General features: G+C 47.6%; 1 protein-coding gene across 1 annotated transcript in view; it reads left to right on the top strand.

Annotated features, from left to right (window-relative positions):
- CHD1 (chromodomain helicase DNA binding protein 1) overlaps window positions 1-17,353 on the top strand; it is a 1,544,591-nt gene that overhangs the window by 1,126,265 nt on the left and 400,973 nt on the right. The window contains exons 29-30 of the mRNA XM_086960963.1: window positions 66-188; window positions 11,111-11,245. Of these exons, the coding sequence (XP_086817089.1) occupies window positions 66-188; window positions 11,111-11,245 (258 nt within the window). The remainder of the gene's footprint in view (window positions 1-65; window positions 189-11,110; window positions 11,246-17,353) is intronic.

Here is a 17,353-nt window from a genome sequence, read left to right as displayed (position 1 = left end):
ATTCAGTTGTCTTGCTTTGATATGGAGATGTCTTTTTTATAGTCCAGCTTGTTTCTTTTTCTCAGATCTTACCAGATGATCCGGATAAGAAACCACAAGCCAAACAGCTGCAAACGAGAGCAGACTACCTCATCAAGTTACTTAATAAAGACCTAATAAGAAAAGAAGCACAACGGCTTTCCGGTTCAGTAAGTTAAAATTGCATTGTTTGCTTAGCATGGCAGTACATTGTAAATCAATTTCTGTAAATTAGCATATATTTGTTTAGTAACTAATGTAATACTATTCCGTTGTGGGATCATGCTTTTACCTTCTAGGAAACTAACAGTAATTTTGAAAAATTGCTGCAATATAATATCAAAAAACAAAGAAACCTTTTCTCCTAGGTACTCTTCCATTCTCAAAATGTGTAAGACGTTACCTAGTGATTGGGCCAGAAACTACTTCAGTAGTTGATCTGTAGAGTTTTACATGCCGACAGTGAATGCTCCTCCACAAAGGTGGAGGAGCATTGCCCCACTGCTTTTCGCCGTGAAAAAAAAAGGAAAAATAAACTGATAATAATACAATGCTATTGTCATTATATCTTCTTTTCTTTTTCCACGCCAGCCAGCACAGATCCGGAGAGCGGTACCTCCAGTCACTTTTTGACTGACTTTTTTGCTGACTTATGTCAATGTCTTTGAGTCTACGACTCATGGTGCACGAGGGATGCCCGGCTTAAAGGCATGCGGGACCTGTAACCAAATGATGTGGGTTACGGATCCGCACTGAATGTGCCTCTTTTGCCTGGAGCGGGACCACGACCACAAGTTGTACTCCTACTGCCGGTCCATGGTTTCGAAGGCTTTGCAAGAGTGGTCCTGCAAGCTGCTTGAACGCCGGCAGTCGGCTCCGCGCCGTTCAGGGTCCCAATCGCTGGGAGGTCGAGGGACCGGTCGCGGAGCCATCACCACTCGTCCAAGTCATCGAAGTCTTCGCACTCTTGGTCGAGTAAGTCGAAGCACAAAAAGAAGTCGAAGAAGCATTGCTGCTTTTCGGCTTCACCCTTTTGGTCGGCTGATGTGACGAGGGATGCGGGTGGTGCCCGTCCTGCGGCTCCGCGCGCAGAGCCCGAAGAGTAGACTGCGGCCTTCTCTCCCTTCCCTAGACCCAGAGCGACTCCCGCCCAGCTACGTAAATTTTACTAGGCGATGCACGCCATCTTTGGGCGGCCCAAACCCTTGCCTTCGAGTCCCGCAGACTCTGTTGGGGGGCCTAGGCCTTCTCCTCCATCAGCTCTGGCACCGCAGGCCCCCCGTGGATCCAGGCCTGGATCCGGGACAGCACAGGTAGGCCTTAACGCTCTCATGAACATGCATTTTGATGGCCATCGCCTTTTTGGAGACAAAGTGGACAACGCTCTAGAGCTCTTCAAGGACTCACGGGCTACAGCCAAGTCCTTGGTCCTCTTCAGCCGCCCAGTGCAGTCTGCTTTTCGCCCCTTTCGTGGCTATGTCCTTCGCAGACTCCCCAAGTTGTGAGGTGATGTGGTTCATTCCTACCTCGGAATGTTAGCCAGAAGTCGTCGGGCACTCAGCCCCCGGGAGCTGCAGCCTCCAAGCATTGCTACTTTGGTTCTGCAAGACCTTTCCACTCCAGTCAGAGATAAAATTCAAGACCCATCTCCTCCGCTGGAGGTCCATACCATCAGACAAATAGGTTTTTTAGATAATTCGGGAAGGCTTTTCTCTTCCTTTTCTTTCTTTTCCAACTCCTATTCCGCCAATTGAAGAATGGCTGGGGGAAAATTATCTAGCATTACCCAAGAGGAGTGTAGGAGAGTAGGGTCTGCAATCCTATGGTCACCCCCGATTTTTGCTTTTTGCTTCACTGGTTTACGACTTTCCCTGGCTGTGGGCCTGCTAATCAGACCCACAGCCTAGCTGTGCTCTCTCTAAATTGACAACCATGTACCTTAGGTGCATATCTAATTGGATACTGAGTCACCTTATCAGTCCCTGTACAGTGTACCTTAGGTACCCAGGGCATAGGTGCACCTAGTGCCTACCAGGGGCTGCAGCATGTATTATGCCACCCCTGGCTGGCCATCCAAATCTGACTCAACTGGCTGATCAATCAGCTGGGGCAAGGTGGTGTAATCACCCTTTGCTTTAGATATAGTATCCCTATATCTAGCCCTAAATGGACACATATCCTCCTATCAGTCACTCCTATGGCAGGCCTTATCAATCCTGAAGGCAGAGTGCTTGGAATTATGTGAGATGGTGCTCTAGCATGAGCTGAGCCTGTCTGCAGCTTTCAGAACCAAGTCCTTTAGCTGTTTCCATGATAACGCTATACCATATACTCTTAAGTGCATTATAATTCTCGCGGTTATTGCCAACTTTGGTATAACATTATCAAAACATGTCGAGTAAGGTGTCATACGAATTGGAATACTACCCCCTCGCCAATTCTGGCGACGGGGGTAACATTCCACCCTTCTAGAGGGACACAACATGTATAACTGTGAACCCCGGTTAAAGTTAACTCGAGCCTCAGCATCACATAATGGATGCTGCCACCACAGACACAAGTCTGACCTCCTGCTGCTGGGAGTCCTTCCAGCGAGGGAGGCTTGGACAAAGGGTTTCCTGCCTTGGGAGGTGCTAGCATCACCCCAGACAGGATTTTGTGTATTAGGTAGGAAAGGGCTGAAAGGAAAGGAATGAGACATGCCTGGGGCACACGAGGTGTCCCTGTGCATACTCCGGTCTAAGCCAGTTCCTGGGGCACTCCAGCCCCAGAGCTGGCGCAAGACCAGACAAAGGATAGGGGGTGTAACCACCCCCCTTCCTGGTCCCACCCAGAGGAGGGACCTAGTCGTAGTACAGCCCCCTTTAGAGCTGGTCCCATTCCAAATTAGATTATCCTGAACAACTTTACAAGAAGAAACTCTGGACTTCGACGTTCTGCTCCACCGAAGGCTGAAGAAATCTCCCTTGTGGGCAAGGAGTGTCCACCCTGCACAAGCAGGCACCATCAGCATCCAGCGGCTTCCCTTTGTCGTCTTCCTCCAAGGATCCAGACTTCAGACCCCGACGAGAGCCGGATTCTCAGACCTCTACCTACATCTGCAGCCCAGCTGAGATCCGTGGGTGCGACGAGACACGTGGGACCGGCCATCTTGAAAGAAGAAGCACTTCGCTCCAGCACGACTTCTGAGGTCACCTCGTCCAAGTGCTTTGGGGACTGAGAAGCCCCGACCCCGAGCAGCTCCTGCACCGAAGACCAGCCCTCCAGCATCCACGAGATCTGCGTGGGGCCCTTCTGCCTGTTTGCTGCTCGACGCGTTGTCTGGTCACTTGCCGGCTGGCTAGTGACCTCCTAGACGACGAACTCCGAAATCTTCACTGCTGGTCTGGTTGCTCCAGACTGGCCCTTGCTCACTTCCAAAAGAGGAGCACCCCGGACCCTACTGGTCCACTCCAGACGCCGTTTCCACTCACCGCGTGGGTTGCCTTTGCCAAGGACTGTTGACTCCGAAGCCGACACCGCCGACAGCGAGAGCCTGCGTGGGACAGCTCGTGACTCCATCCTGGTCGTCGAAGACACCACCTGGTCCACATGGCTGCAGAGACAAGCGTCCACCCTCACCTGATCGCGACGACGACATCTGGTTCCACTCCTGGTTCCACTCCAGTCACTGGCTAGTGACTTTGAACATTGTCCCCTCTGCTTTCAGGTTCTTCTCTTCACTGATCCACAGTTGGATCACACTGGACATCTTCCTCCTGATCGCCTGCAGCATCTTTTCCTCCAGGCTCCATAGACTTCAACGCCGGAACCCGACACGACTTGGCACCTATGCACCCGCAGCCTGTGGGTGAGGTAACACAAGCATTTCGGTGCTCAAGGTGCTCTTGACTCTCCTAGTGTCCAGATCCACAGTCGTTTTAGTGCTACCTAGTCAGGATTGTCCGTACTCACCTTTTTCTTGAACTGTACTGTCCATAGAACCTGTTACGCATCTCGCGTGTGAGTTCACTCTCTGCACACGCGTTCCGTGGGCCTCCTATTACCTACCTAGAGTTAGTATAGCGTGGTCCCAGCGATCCTACAGCCACTGAACAGCACCATTCCTTTTATCGACTTTCACATTCCACTTACTTAGTATATGGTTTGTCGTGCCTCTAGGGCACCATTGTAATTTGTGCAACTTAAACGTATTTTTCCTAAGAGATTGTCATGTGCTTAGCCCTCTGATCTCACAAAGAGTTCAGAGGTGTATGTTAGTTAATAGATACTTGTTTATTTTCATAACAACCTGTGTGGTGTCCTTTCACTTGGTGTTCAAGGGGTTATATGTGGTAAAACAGCTGGCTTCACTTGCCAAAAGAGTTTACCCTAAGACTGCTTTGTCCATGCTACCATTAGGATAGCTGATCTATAAGGTTGACTTACAACCAATCACCATAAGGGTTGTTTGGACTGATACAAGGTGATCACTAGAACTAGTGAACATTATATCAGGCCAACTTCTCACAAGGAGTTAATAGCTCTCCTGGCCAAAGGGGCTATAAAAAGGGTACGATTTCAGAAGTAGTCAGTGTTTGCTACGCCTGCTGCTACTTTTAGATACCGAAGAAGAACAAAGGGTTGCAGCCCATTTTGGACCTTCAGACCGTCAGTCTCTTCCAAATTCAAGATGCTCTTGTTGGCTCAGGTCTTGTCTGCCCTAGACCAAGAAGACTTGCAGGTAGCATTGTACTTGCAGGATGCATATTTTTACATCCCCATCCTACCGGGCCACAGTCTTTACCTGCGGTTCAAAGTAGGCCAGGAGCACTTTGTTAACTGAGCTACCTCTTGGCCTTACCAGCACCCCCTGGGTGTTCACCAAGGTGATAGTGGCGGTCGCAGCTCATATGCGCAGGTTAGGGATTTCAATCTTCCCCTACTTAACGATTGGCTGCTGAAGGAGCTTTAGCACCAGGCGGTCATCTCTCACCTTTAGACTACGGGAACCTTCTTCATTCGCTGGGTTTCTCTAAAAACATCTCAAAGGCACACCTGACTCTCTCTGAGGCGCTCCTTTCTTCAGAGTTTTTCTTGGCACAGTGCAGTTTCTGACCTATTCTCCTGAGCAGGGAGTCCAGGATATTCAGGCTTTGATACCTACATTTCAGCCTCTATCCTGGATTTCGGTGAGATTGATTCTGAGGCTGCTGTGACTCATGCCTTTCTGCATCCTGTTGGTAAACCACATCAGATGGTGTATGCAGTTCCAATGGGCGCAGCATCCGGTAAAACTCTCTGACATGGTGCAGATCTTGGAGGGAACTGCTAAGGACCTGCAGTGGTGGCTAACAAATTACAATTGGGCCAAAGGTAGACTCCTCTCCCTTTCCCAACCAGATCTCACAGTAAAGACAGAGGTGTCACTCTTTGGTGGGGTGACCATCTTCGAGAGGTGTAGATCAGAGGACGCTGGTCTCCAGCAGAGTCGGGGCTCCATATCAACTAGTTAGAGCTTTGGCTGCATTGGTTGGCATTGAAAGCATTTCTTTCCTCTGTCAAGGGACATTAGTGCAGGTGTTCATGGACAACACCACCGCCATGTGGTACTGCAACAAGCAGGGCGCGGTGGGGTCATGGACCCTTTATCAAGCAGCTATGCGACTGAACATGGCTGGAACAGCAGGACATAACCCTGGTGGTTCCAACACCTGGTGGGTTCTCTGAATGCCAGGACAGACTAACTCATCTGCCGATGCTTAGCGGATCGCGAATGGCATCTCCAGCCGGAGGTGGCAAAAGGACTTTTTCAGCAGTGGGAAGAGCCTTGGTTAGATCTGAAGAGAACACTCAATGTCAGCAGTTTTGTGCACTGGAGTTTCCAAGGCTGCTATTGCTTGGCAATGCTTTTGTTTGTGAGTGGAGCTTGGGCCTCCTATACTCCCTTCCGCCAGTACCACTTCTGCCCAGAGTTCTGAAAAAGATCATGGACGACCAGGCCAAGTAATTCTTGTGGCCCTGGCCTGGGCATGGAGAGTCTGGTATCCAGAGCTGCTTCCAATCAGCATCGATCCTCCGATCAGTCAGCTCCTTCAGGAGGATCTTCCATCGCAGCAGCAGGGGAAGGTCCTGCATCCGAACCAGTCAACTCTCTGCCTCCTTCCGTGGAGATTAAACAGCGACAGTTGATAGCTTTCGACCTTCCTCCCGAAGTAATTAATTTTATTTTTGCGGCCAGGCTCCTTTCCAGTAAGACGGTATACTCCTGCCATTGGAAAACATTTGTAAAATATTGTATGGAAAAGTCTATTTACCCACTTTCTACTTCTCTATGTACTATTTTTCTTTTCATTCCTACCCTTGCCCTGAAGAACTCTGCTTTTAGTACTCTCAAGGGTTATCTTTCTGCTCTGTCTGCTTTTTTGTGGCTGCCAGGCGAACACTTATTGTTCAAATCCCCTTTTGTAAAAAGGTTCTTGAAAAGGCTTGTACATAGGTTTCCACCTATGCCCTTTGCCATGCTGCAGTGGGACCTTAATTTGGTCCTCATATTTCTTATGTGTGCTCCCTTCTAGCCGTTGCATAATTGTCCTCTCCGGCTGCTTACCATCAAGACAATCTTGCTGGTGGCAATTGCATCTGCCCGAAGGGTGAGTTAGTTGCAGACATTATCATGCAAGCCTCCCTACATGATTACCTTTATGGATAATGTAGTGCTTAGAAGCTGTGCTTCGATTTTAACCAAAAGACCCGTTCCATTTGAGTCAATCACGCTGCTCAACTTTTTTGCTCCAATGGCATCCCTCTAAAGAAGAGGAGCGTCTTCACCGTCTGGACCAAAGAAGAGCGTTTTCGTTCTACCTTGATTTTGCAAAGGAGTTCCGGGTGGACAACTAGCTCTTTGTTTGTTATGTGGGAGCTAAAAAAAAGGTCGGGCAGTGTAGAAATTGACCATTTCTCGTTCTCTGTATTAAGATCTGCTACGCTCTGGCTAGGAAGCTGCCCTGAAGGTTTACAAGCTCATTTCAACAGGGAAAAGGCAGAGACCACGTGGTTGTGTCAGGGGGGTGGTCCCAGTCCTGGGTATCTATCAGGCAGCATCATGGGCATCTCTGCACACATTTGCAAAGCACTACTGTCTGGACAGTCAGGTCTGCGGCAACGGTCATTTCACCCGTTCGGTCCTGCACGACTTTTGAGTGTGAACATTTATCCACATCCCACCACCAGGATGATATGGTTTGGGTATATATTCAAAGGTAAGGAATCTGCAGCTAGACGTCTTTATTGGATGAACAATTTACTTACATTCATCAACTCATTATCTGGTAGAGACAATTTCTAGCTACAGATTCCTTACAGAACCACCCATGCCTCCCCTCTACGGACTCATTTGATAGGGCTAGGGTTGCTCCCTTTTCAGGGCCCTAGTTGTGACACTTCATGGCTCTGCGCTTCTGGTGTGGAAAAGTGAAAAGTAACTGACGTCCGTGCACATGGGTTGCGCCTATATAGGTGACGGTGATGTCATAATCTGCGCTAACGACGCCGACTACGTCTTGCGGAGCCACCCGATGGTGCACAGGGGTACTGCTCACCCACAAGTTTCCTGATCAAGCAGACTCCTGGGAAATTCAGAGGGGAGGAATCTGAAACTAGATATTGTCTCTACCAGATAACGTGTTACCGAAGGTAAGTGACTTTTTCTTTAGGGCGAGAGAATAAGGACTTCTGGATTGGTTAGCAGGGGTAAAGTGCATAGAGTCCTATCTAAAGCCAACAAAAACGAAATCAGCAAAGTAGGACGGTGTGACGACCGGATTTTCGGACCAGATAGAATCAGCTCACCAGAGCACCACCAACCCAGCCAAAACGCAACCACCTCCCTCCTCAGGACCCATCTATCCAGGCACCTGGGTATCTACCTGAGGATGGGGAATTAGCAATATACAAGCTCATATCATCAGAAACACCACTAAATCTATAGGGATTACTAGGAATACTCACTGATTACTGAGGACGTCCATACCTTACACCACACTCATACCGCATAGTCTCGCGACCACATGGGCCCAGACTAATCTACCCTGGGGCAGTTCTGATTATATACCATTATACACTGGCCGCAACCAGTGCTCACTCAAACCACGATCCTGTGGGTACAGGCATCAGTATCCTCCCTGATGCCCTCTCTATAATCTCCAAGCCACAATCCTGTGGGTATAAGCACCAGTGTCCCCCCTGGTGTTCTCTTACTTACACCCCAAGCCACAATCCTGTGGGTATAACGCCGCATCCCAACGACGATCACTTTCCTATGAATACCTTCAGCTCTCTCTCTCTATGTTGGGAAGTTTCTCTCACTATTCACTAGAGGTACAATAATATTATGGAATGGCCGAATGACATGGTGTATAACTTATTCTCTTAGCTCAAGGGCTCCTCTCTCCCTAATTATTCAGTTGTCACTTACCTGATCGGGGGTCGCTTCCGTTCGTGCACTGACACCTGACTAGAAGAAAAGGTTACCTGCACTATATAAGAACAAGGCATACGCTGGTTCACTAAGAACTGGGGTATCTTTATTACAATAACAAGAACAATATAACACTATACTATAACACATAGCCTGAAGAGTAAAAGGATAATAGACACATACACAGATCTGCGGGGTCTCTGTACTGTAAATAGCTAAAGAGGGAATGGATTATACTGCACACTGCTGAAAGAAAAAGGATTAGCAACACAATAGGGACAAGGTTAATGTTTAAATGTAAAGCAAACTGATTAACAGGAAGGGTATCACCTGATGAGTATGAAGTCTAGCTCTAGCTGTCATCTGGGTTCCTCTCTCGTCTGTGCCTTAGCTTGTCTCAGCTACAGCATCTGCGCTGATCACTCTGCACTGGATTCCTCTCCCCCATGAACTCTCTCCACCTTCCAACTTCAGCCTAATTGTTTCTGCCGCTCTGATAACCGTTCGCTCCACTAGCTTCTTCACTCTGTCTGATTATCTCAGTTCCAATGTCCAATTCACTCCAGCTGCTCCCACAGACTAATCCACGATATAACTTCAGTCTCTTCCAAAAGGCATCACTTCAGACTCCAGCTGATCACAACTCCTTCTGATAAGTAACTGCTTCTGACTGCTGCCTTCAGTTCCAAACATCATCTCACTTCTCTCTGCTCAAAACACCATCTGCTCACAACTGCTTCTGACTTCTCTCTCTGGTTCCAGCTCACTGACTGTCTGTCTGTCTTCTCTCTGTTCCAAGCATCTTCTTCTTTCTCTGACTCCAACTGTCTCATTGACAAACTGACTAACTGACTTTTCTCTGTTCCAAGCATCCACTGTCTCTTCTCCTCTGCTCCAACTCCTCTCCAACTGCTTCTAACTCCACTCCTTCTGCTTCTGCACTCCTTCTCCTTCTGAAGTCAACTCTTTCTGCTCCAATCATCGACTGTCTGACTCCGCCTCTGCACTTCACTAATATGGAATGCTCTCTCCTCATGGAAAGTTCCAGCCAGCAGCCTCCTCCCACCGATTCCATGTACCAGGCTCCTTGCGCTAGACGCTCCCACAGTGACCAGCTGCTGGTTTCGTCTAGAGACCTGAGCCCAGAGACACTTCCTGATTAGATTCAGCTCTGGCCGGTTCTCTCCAGTTCGCTTAGGGCGAACAACACCTCATAACTAAAACATTACCTTTACCCTGCAAGCATCTCAGTCTGCAGGGACAGAAAGCAAAATGGAGTCTCTCTAGTTCTGGGCCTCGTAGGCCTGAGAAGGATGAAATAACACTTAGCTCTGTCAGAGTACATACACAAACCATACCAATATGTAATATAAAGTCAGGACTACAGGATCCACCCTCTACTATAGGTAGGATGATGAAAGGACACATAATTATGTCAAAGCCAATATGCAATAGATGGATTAGAGTCAAGAATAAGGGATCTATCATCATATTAAGCAGCTATCCTCTAGTATATGCTTCTAGGTCTGGCAAAAAGGCCTGAAAAGGACCAACACAAGCCAAGAATAAAGATCCAGGATGGTAGCAAGCTTAAAGTCACCTTCACTCAGAAATAGACCCAAAAACCCGGTCAGAACAGACGGGTGAAGGCAAAACATTTGGGGGTGACCCTGCAGAGGGGACCAGGTTCAACATCTGCTAATGTGTAAAAACAATTATAAAGGAAGATCTCATTGAGTAGCGCATGTCTGTTTATAATTGTCTTTTATCCTGAGTTTCAAGAGTCTATGGTTGAAGCCAATGGGGCTCCTTGTCGTGCCTACAGCAAGCATTTGGGTCTGAGTCTTAGGACTGGTAGTAAAGGCTTGTTGTAATGCAACCTCCTACGACGGACTTGTGTTTGACTCAAGGCAACTTTTAGTAATGCCTTAAGGTACTGCAGGGTGCTACAGTAAGCATTTGTGTCTGACTAAGAGACCTCTATTTACAGCCTACGGTACTTCAGCATGCACTGGGAAATTCCGCAAGCAGCTTTTCCAGGCCACACAGAAGTGTTAAAAAATAAAACTATTTGCTTTGTCGATGCTTGTTTTTTTTTATGGGACACGTCTCTGTAAATATAGTATTAGGAAGGAACCAGTGATGATCATCTTTGTTAAACAAATGATATACATAAATCAAAAGTAAGTAGACTTGAAAAGATATTGCTTATAATGTTCATTGTTAAACACATATTACAAACAGACTCAGTTATGAGTGTTGGACTTCTTTTGCGAGTGCTTTGTTTTGCTGGGCCCCAAATTGGAAGATATCTCTGAGACCTTTTCCAGAACTGACCGTTTGTGTGTTTTAGCACATGAGGTTTCTAAGCTGTTAAGACTTAGTGAGGCCTAGATAATGATCAAATATGTATTAATATCTAAAACTATAGAATCTTAAGAAGGGGTACTTTGTTTGCACATCACTCTTTGGTTTTTCTGTGCATTAACTCGGTCTTACTTGAGTTCTATGGTGTATTTCAATTGTAATTTTGAAAATGATTTACTAAATATGTTTATTGAAGTGATTTGGATAAAAGCACTATATGCATTCAAATACATATTTACATTGTATCATCATTTTATTCCTGTACAGGGAAACTCAAAGAGGAGGAAAATGAGAATTAAGAAAAGCAAAATGACCAAAACTATAAAAATGGAAGAGGAGACAAAACATGAGACTACTCCACCTTCCTCAGAAAAGTCTGATGTTGAAGACTGTGAACAGCAGGTGAGGATTCAAATATATCTTTTGAGTAGGCCATTTTGGTAAGTTTATCATTATTTTTTTATTTCTGCCAGCACAGATTTGGGAAGAGTTACCCCTAAATCATTTTATGACTAGTTTTTTCGATGTTTTGTTGATGGCTTTTTTTAGCTTTACATCCTGGTTTGGCAGGGATGTCCCCCAAGACCAGCTTCAAGCCCTGTGTCGCCTGTCACTGACAGATGTCGGTGCGCCACCCTGTATGCCTTTGAATCACAACCCAAAGGCCTGCTCCAACTGCCGTGCCATGCACCCCGAAGGCCTTGAGGGATTGAACCCTCAGTCCATTTGGCAGCTCAATGTGCGACACTGCAACAGTCACGGTTAAGAGGAAGATCCCGGGAACAGTCGCATATCCTGAGGTCGATGTCTCATTTGAAAACGTTGAGCTATATGGGTAAGTCCAAGTCCCACAAGAAGTCGTCGAATTGTGCTTCAACTTAACCTGATCCGTCGGCCTACGAAACTAGGAATCGTCGCCACTACAGGCCTGGCTCCGCAGTTGAGCAAATGTCTGGGTTGGGTTTGTGATTTTCCGGGATCCGGAGCGACCCCCGGAGGCCATGCACCTCATCTTCGGGTGGCCCTTCCTCTAGTGAGCCTTTGGGACCGCGGATTCAGGAGGAGGCCCTACTAAATCCACACCAGTGTTTTCGGCGCCAGTCAATCCCCAAGGATCTACAGATAGATCTGGATCAGCGCCACTCGTACCACCTCGACCTTCCCCATGCCGATCCCAAGGCCGACACTTCGGTCACCGCAGTGCCATCCCCAAGGGGCATCATCAAATGCCGGCTCTGACACCAACTAGAGCCATGCCTTCATGACCAGAGCCTGAGCCCTATTCTTATGGGCTAGGATTTGGGTTAAATTGCAAGGGGTCACCCTTATGAAGAAAAACTGGACTGGGCTGAGGATCTGGGTGAAGCCAGTTGACTAGATACTTCTCCAGATACTGGAATGCTTTCACCCCCTACTATGGCTACGAAGTATGGAGCTTCATTCGCATTGGTAATGCCGAGGTTAGCTGAGTTTCAGACCTTAGTTTGCCCTCTGTAGCAGTCAAGACTAAGTCTTGACGGAAGTACTTCCCATCAGAACTGCTTCACCCTTTCAATTAGGCACTTACTGGCATCTGCTGGGAATTGGTCCAAGCCCTGCACAGAGGCTCCTGTGAACAAGATGATTACCTGCCACCAATCGCCTCTTTCCAGGGGACCCAAGTTTTCTCGCCCAACACCCTACCCCAGAGAGCTTGGTGATCTAAGCCTCCACATCCGATGTAAATCCTGGTACATTCCCCACTGCACCCCCGGACAGGGAATCCAAGAGGCTGGACAATGTTGGAAAGATGTGTTCTTCCACCAGCCTGGCACTGCAGTCTGTGAACACCACTTGCCTTTTGGGCCGCTATTCTCAGGTGCTTTAGGCTACGGTTACGTAGATGCTGCCAAGTATCCTGTAGGAGACCTGTGCCATGCTCTCCCAGGCTGTTGTTGATGAGATGGAGCAAAGTTCACCATCTGTTGCCGACTTAAACCACCGACTCACTAAGCAGAGCGGTTCTGTTGAAAGTGGCCCTGCGACTCCCCACCTAGATGAGTATGACTACATTTTCTAAGGCTGTCCAGTCCTCACTCATGGACATGCCCTTTGATAGCTCCGTCTCCTCAGAGACCAGGCAGATTTTAAGCTGGAGCGCTTTAAGGACACCAGGGCTACGGACAGCTCCTTGGGTCTTTCTCTGGCCTCTTGTCTCCCTTTTGTGGCCACAGAAAGGGCGTGCAACAACTTAACTCACCCAGCCACATCAGCATGTCACATCATTCCAGCCTCTGCATGGTCACGGACGTGGTTCTTTACCGGCTCCATGGGACAGGTGGCCAGTGGTTAGGTCCGTCCACAAGCCCCCCTGCTCCTGCAGCCTCCAAACCGTCCTAATCTGCCCACTAATCATCATGGGCATCCAGTCGGCAGCAGGATGCGCCATCACCTGCCCTGCTGACAGTCCATAACATCTGACAGGTCGGTTTTACAGATTGTCCTAATGGGCTACTTCCTCCGCTTCCAGACTACCCATCCCTCCATGCCACCTACTTACGACAGGTTGACAGAGGACCACCTATCTCTACTTTGTCAGAACATGATGGCCATAGAGAGGGTGCCGGTTCCAGAAGTAGATTGTAGTTGCTATTTCCGCTACTTTCTGGTGCCCATAAAGAACGTAGGCTTATGTCTTTTCCTCGACCTATGCTCTCAATTCTTTCATAGAGAATGAGAAATTCAACATGCTCATTCTGGCTCAGTCCTGTCTTCCCTGGACCCTGGAGACTTGATAGTAGTGTTGGACTTGCAGGACACATAGTTCCACATTCCCATTATGCGTGCCCACAGGCGTTACCTGTGGTTCATAGTGGGCCACAAGCATCTTCAGTCTGGCGTAATTCCTTTCTGCCTCGCCAGTGTCCTCTGGGTGTTTTCCAAGGGGTAGCAATGGTTGCATCTAATGTGCGCAGATCTGGTTTGTCAGTCTTTCTCTCCCTCGATGGCTAGCTGTTTAAGCTGGGCTTGTCCCAGGCTGTCGTCTCCCACTTCCAGACTCCAGCGGACCTCCTGCATTAGTTGGGGTTCACTGTCAATGTGCCGAAGTCACAGCTGACTCACTCTCAGATGCTCCCTTTCATTGGAGCTGTTCTACACACAATGCAGTTTTGGGCCAATCCTACCAAATCGCTAGTCCAGGATATTCGGGCTATGATACCAATGTTTCAGCCTCTATCCTGGATTTCGATGAGACTGACACTGAGGCTACTAGACATCATGGCCTCCTATATTCTGCCTGTGATACATGCCCGTTGGCATATGCCGGCTCTGCAGTGAGACCTGAAGTTCCAGTGGGTGCAGCATCAGGGTAATTTCTACCGACATGGTCCAGATCTCTTAGGGAACTGCAAAGGACCTTCAATGGTGGCTTACAAACGTCGAGCAAGTGCTCACAGACAACACCGCAGCCATGTGGTACTGCAACAAGCAGGGCAGGGTGGGGCTGTGGACGCTTTGTCAAGAGGCCCTGCATCTCCAGACATGGCTGAAACAGCGGGGTATATCCCTGGTGGTTCAACATCTGGTGGGTTCTCTGAATACCAGAGTGGATGAACTCAGCCGCAGATGCCTAGCGGATCATGAATGGTATCATCCATCCAGAGGTGATGCAAAGTCTCTTTCAGCAGTGGGGGAGCCGTGGCTAGATCTGTTCTCCACAGACCAGGACGCACAATGTCAGCAGTTCTGCATGCTGGACATCAGTCCTTCGATCCAGATGCCCCTTAGGCTCATTTCACCATAGCTAAAGCCGTTGCAGCTAAAGCGAACGCTGCAATGACTGTTAGCTTGCAGAGTACTGGTCATGGATTTCTGCCATTACTTTCTAGACAGTTAGGTCCGTAGAGATGGGTATTTTGATCATTCGGTCCTGCAGGACTTCCTTGTGTGAAATTGCTCTGCAGACATAAGGGGAGGTATTGCTTGGATATCTGTTCCATGGGAAGAAATCTGTAACTAAAAGTCTCTATTAGCCAAGCCCCTCCCCCCACCCCACCCCCACCCCAGACCCCCTCCCCGGTCTCTCGCTATTCCTACCTGTCTAGAATTCAATCACCTCAGAAAAGTGGTTTCTACAAAATATCCAGTATGATTACTGCCTTGAGCTTACCAGCAGTTCCCCAACTATTCTTCCAAGAACACATTTAATGTCACCAGAACATCTCACCCTCTAAAAACCGGAGGTTCTCTCTCGCTTGGAAAAAACGTGCGATAGAACCAGTCCCATCATATTATCAAGAAACCGGAGTACACTAACTGTATTTCTTAATTCCCCAAAAAGACGTCTCCCTCAGGCCTATATTAGACCTCAGACAGCTAAACCACTACATTTAGTCAGACCACATCCACATGGTCACACTTCAACAGGTGCTCCCACTGCTTCAGCAAGGCAATTTTCTATCCTCTCTGGACTTAAGGGTGCTATTTCCATATCACTATTCACCCGGCTCACAGAAAATATCTCCGGCTTGTGGTGGAAGGACAACATTATCAACTCAAGGTTCTCCCATTTGGGGTAACAACAGCACCCAGAGTCTTCACCAAGTGTCTGGCAGTAGTCGCAGCTCATTTGAGAAGACAACACATTCACGTCTTCCCTTAGCTAGACGACTGGCTTATAAAAGCCAGATCGTGACACAGCTGCCTACACCACACTCAGAAAACAGTTCAACTGCTTCACCACTTGGGGTTCTCTGTAAACCTCACTAAGTCTCACCTCCAGCCATCCAACCCACAAGCGTATCTAGGAGACACAATAGATACCTGCAAGGTTCCAACATACCCCAACCTAGTCAGGATAGGCAGCATTCAAAATCTAATATTACAATTTTAGCCTCAACACTCGTTACCAGCCCTAGTGTTTATGCAATTGATCGGAATGATTGCTTCCTGCATTCTAATTGTTCCTTATGCAAGACTCCAAATGCGTCCCCTACAGGAATGCTTGGCACGTCAGTGGAACCAGGCTCAAGGTCAGCTGACAGATCTAGTGTTGGTGGACGGCATCACCCATCAATTCCTGCAGCGGTGGAACATAAAAAACCTTTCCAAGGGGCGGCCATTCGTCGTCCCGGTTCCACTAATAGTGCTAACAGCAGACGCATCGCTCACTGGTTGGGGAGCTCTTCTTCAAACACATACAATTCAGGGCATGTTGACTGCACAACAAAAACAACTGCTCACAAACCATCTAGAACTACTAGCAATTTTTCTAGCATTGAAAGTCTTTCAACTGCATCTGGTAGGCAAAGTTTTCTTTGTTCATACAGACAACATAACAGTAATGCACTGCATACAAAAATAGGGGGAGCACATCTTTAAAGCTTTCTCAACTAGCTCAAAGCATTTGGAGAGGGACCATACCTCAAAAAATAGATCTCCTTGCAGAACACCCCCAGAAGTAAACAACCAGATTGCAAATCTGCTCAGTTGTCAGAAACAGCAGATCCTTGAATGGGAACTACATCCTCAAGTCCTCTTCCCATTCGTCCAGATGTGGGGCTACCCAGAAATAGATATGTTTGCCACACACCTAAACACAAAATGCCCAAGCTTCGTATCCAGGTATCCACACCCATTGTCCAAAGGCAATGCGCTATGGATGAATTGGTCAGGAAGATTTGCTTACGCTTTTCCACCTCTCCTACTAATTCTGTTAGTGGTTCAGAAACTCAAGCAGCATTCCCTGACACCGTTTCTAGTTGCTCTCACATGGGCCCGACAACCCTGGTTCACAACCCTGTTGGCACTATCAGTCATTCCTAACCAAAAACTACATCTTTCCCCCAGGTTTCTCACTCAGAACCATGGAGAGATAAGACATCCAGATCCCAGTCATCTCAACCTTGCGATAAGGCACCTGAAATCATAGAGTTTGGCTACATTAATCTTCTTCCAGACTGTATGAATGTCATCAAAGAGGGTAGACGCCCTAACACAAGAGCATGCTATGAGGCAAAGTGGAAGCGGTTTGTAGTTTACTTTAACAACAATCAAATCAATCCACTAGATGCTTCAATACAAAACTTCATTTGTTATCTGTTACACCTACAGCGTAATAATTTAGTGTATACATCTATACGCTTACATCTTGCTGCAATAGCTGCATACCTGCAAAACAGACAGCACTTGTCTCTGTTTAGAGTGCCGGTTATCATAGATTTTATGGAAGGACTTAAAAAAAATCATTCCTCCTAGACTTTCACCTTCTCCCATGTGGAACCTCAACATAGTTCGTACAAGACTCATGGGTCCATCCTTTGAGCCATTGCTTAAATGTGAACTACAATTTCTCACCTGGAAAGTAGCCTTTCTTATAGCCATTACATCTTTAGAGATGGGGGAGCTTCAGGCACTAAACTGTACAAGAACCATTTTTACTAATGCACCAAAACAAAGTGGTTCTTAGGACCAATCCCAAATTTTTACCCAAAGTCGTCTTTGCCTTTCGCATCAATCAGTTTGTTGAGT

The sequence above is a fragment of the Lissotriton vulgaris genome, chromosome 3_1, assembly GCF_964263255.1.
Source record: "Lissotriton vulgaris chromosome 3_1, aLisVul1.2, whole genome shotgun sequence".
Classification (NCBI taxonomy): Eukaryota; Metazoa; Chordata; class Amphibia; order Caudata; family Salamandridae; genus Lissotriton; species Lissotriton vulgaris.
The sequence above is the reverse complement of the archived record's forward strand: the minus strand, read 5'-3'. Positions and strand labels throughout refer to the sequence as shown.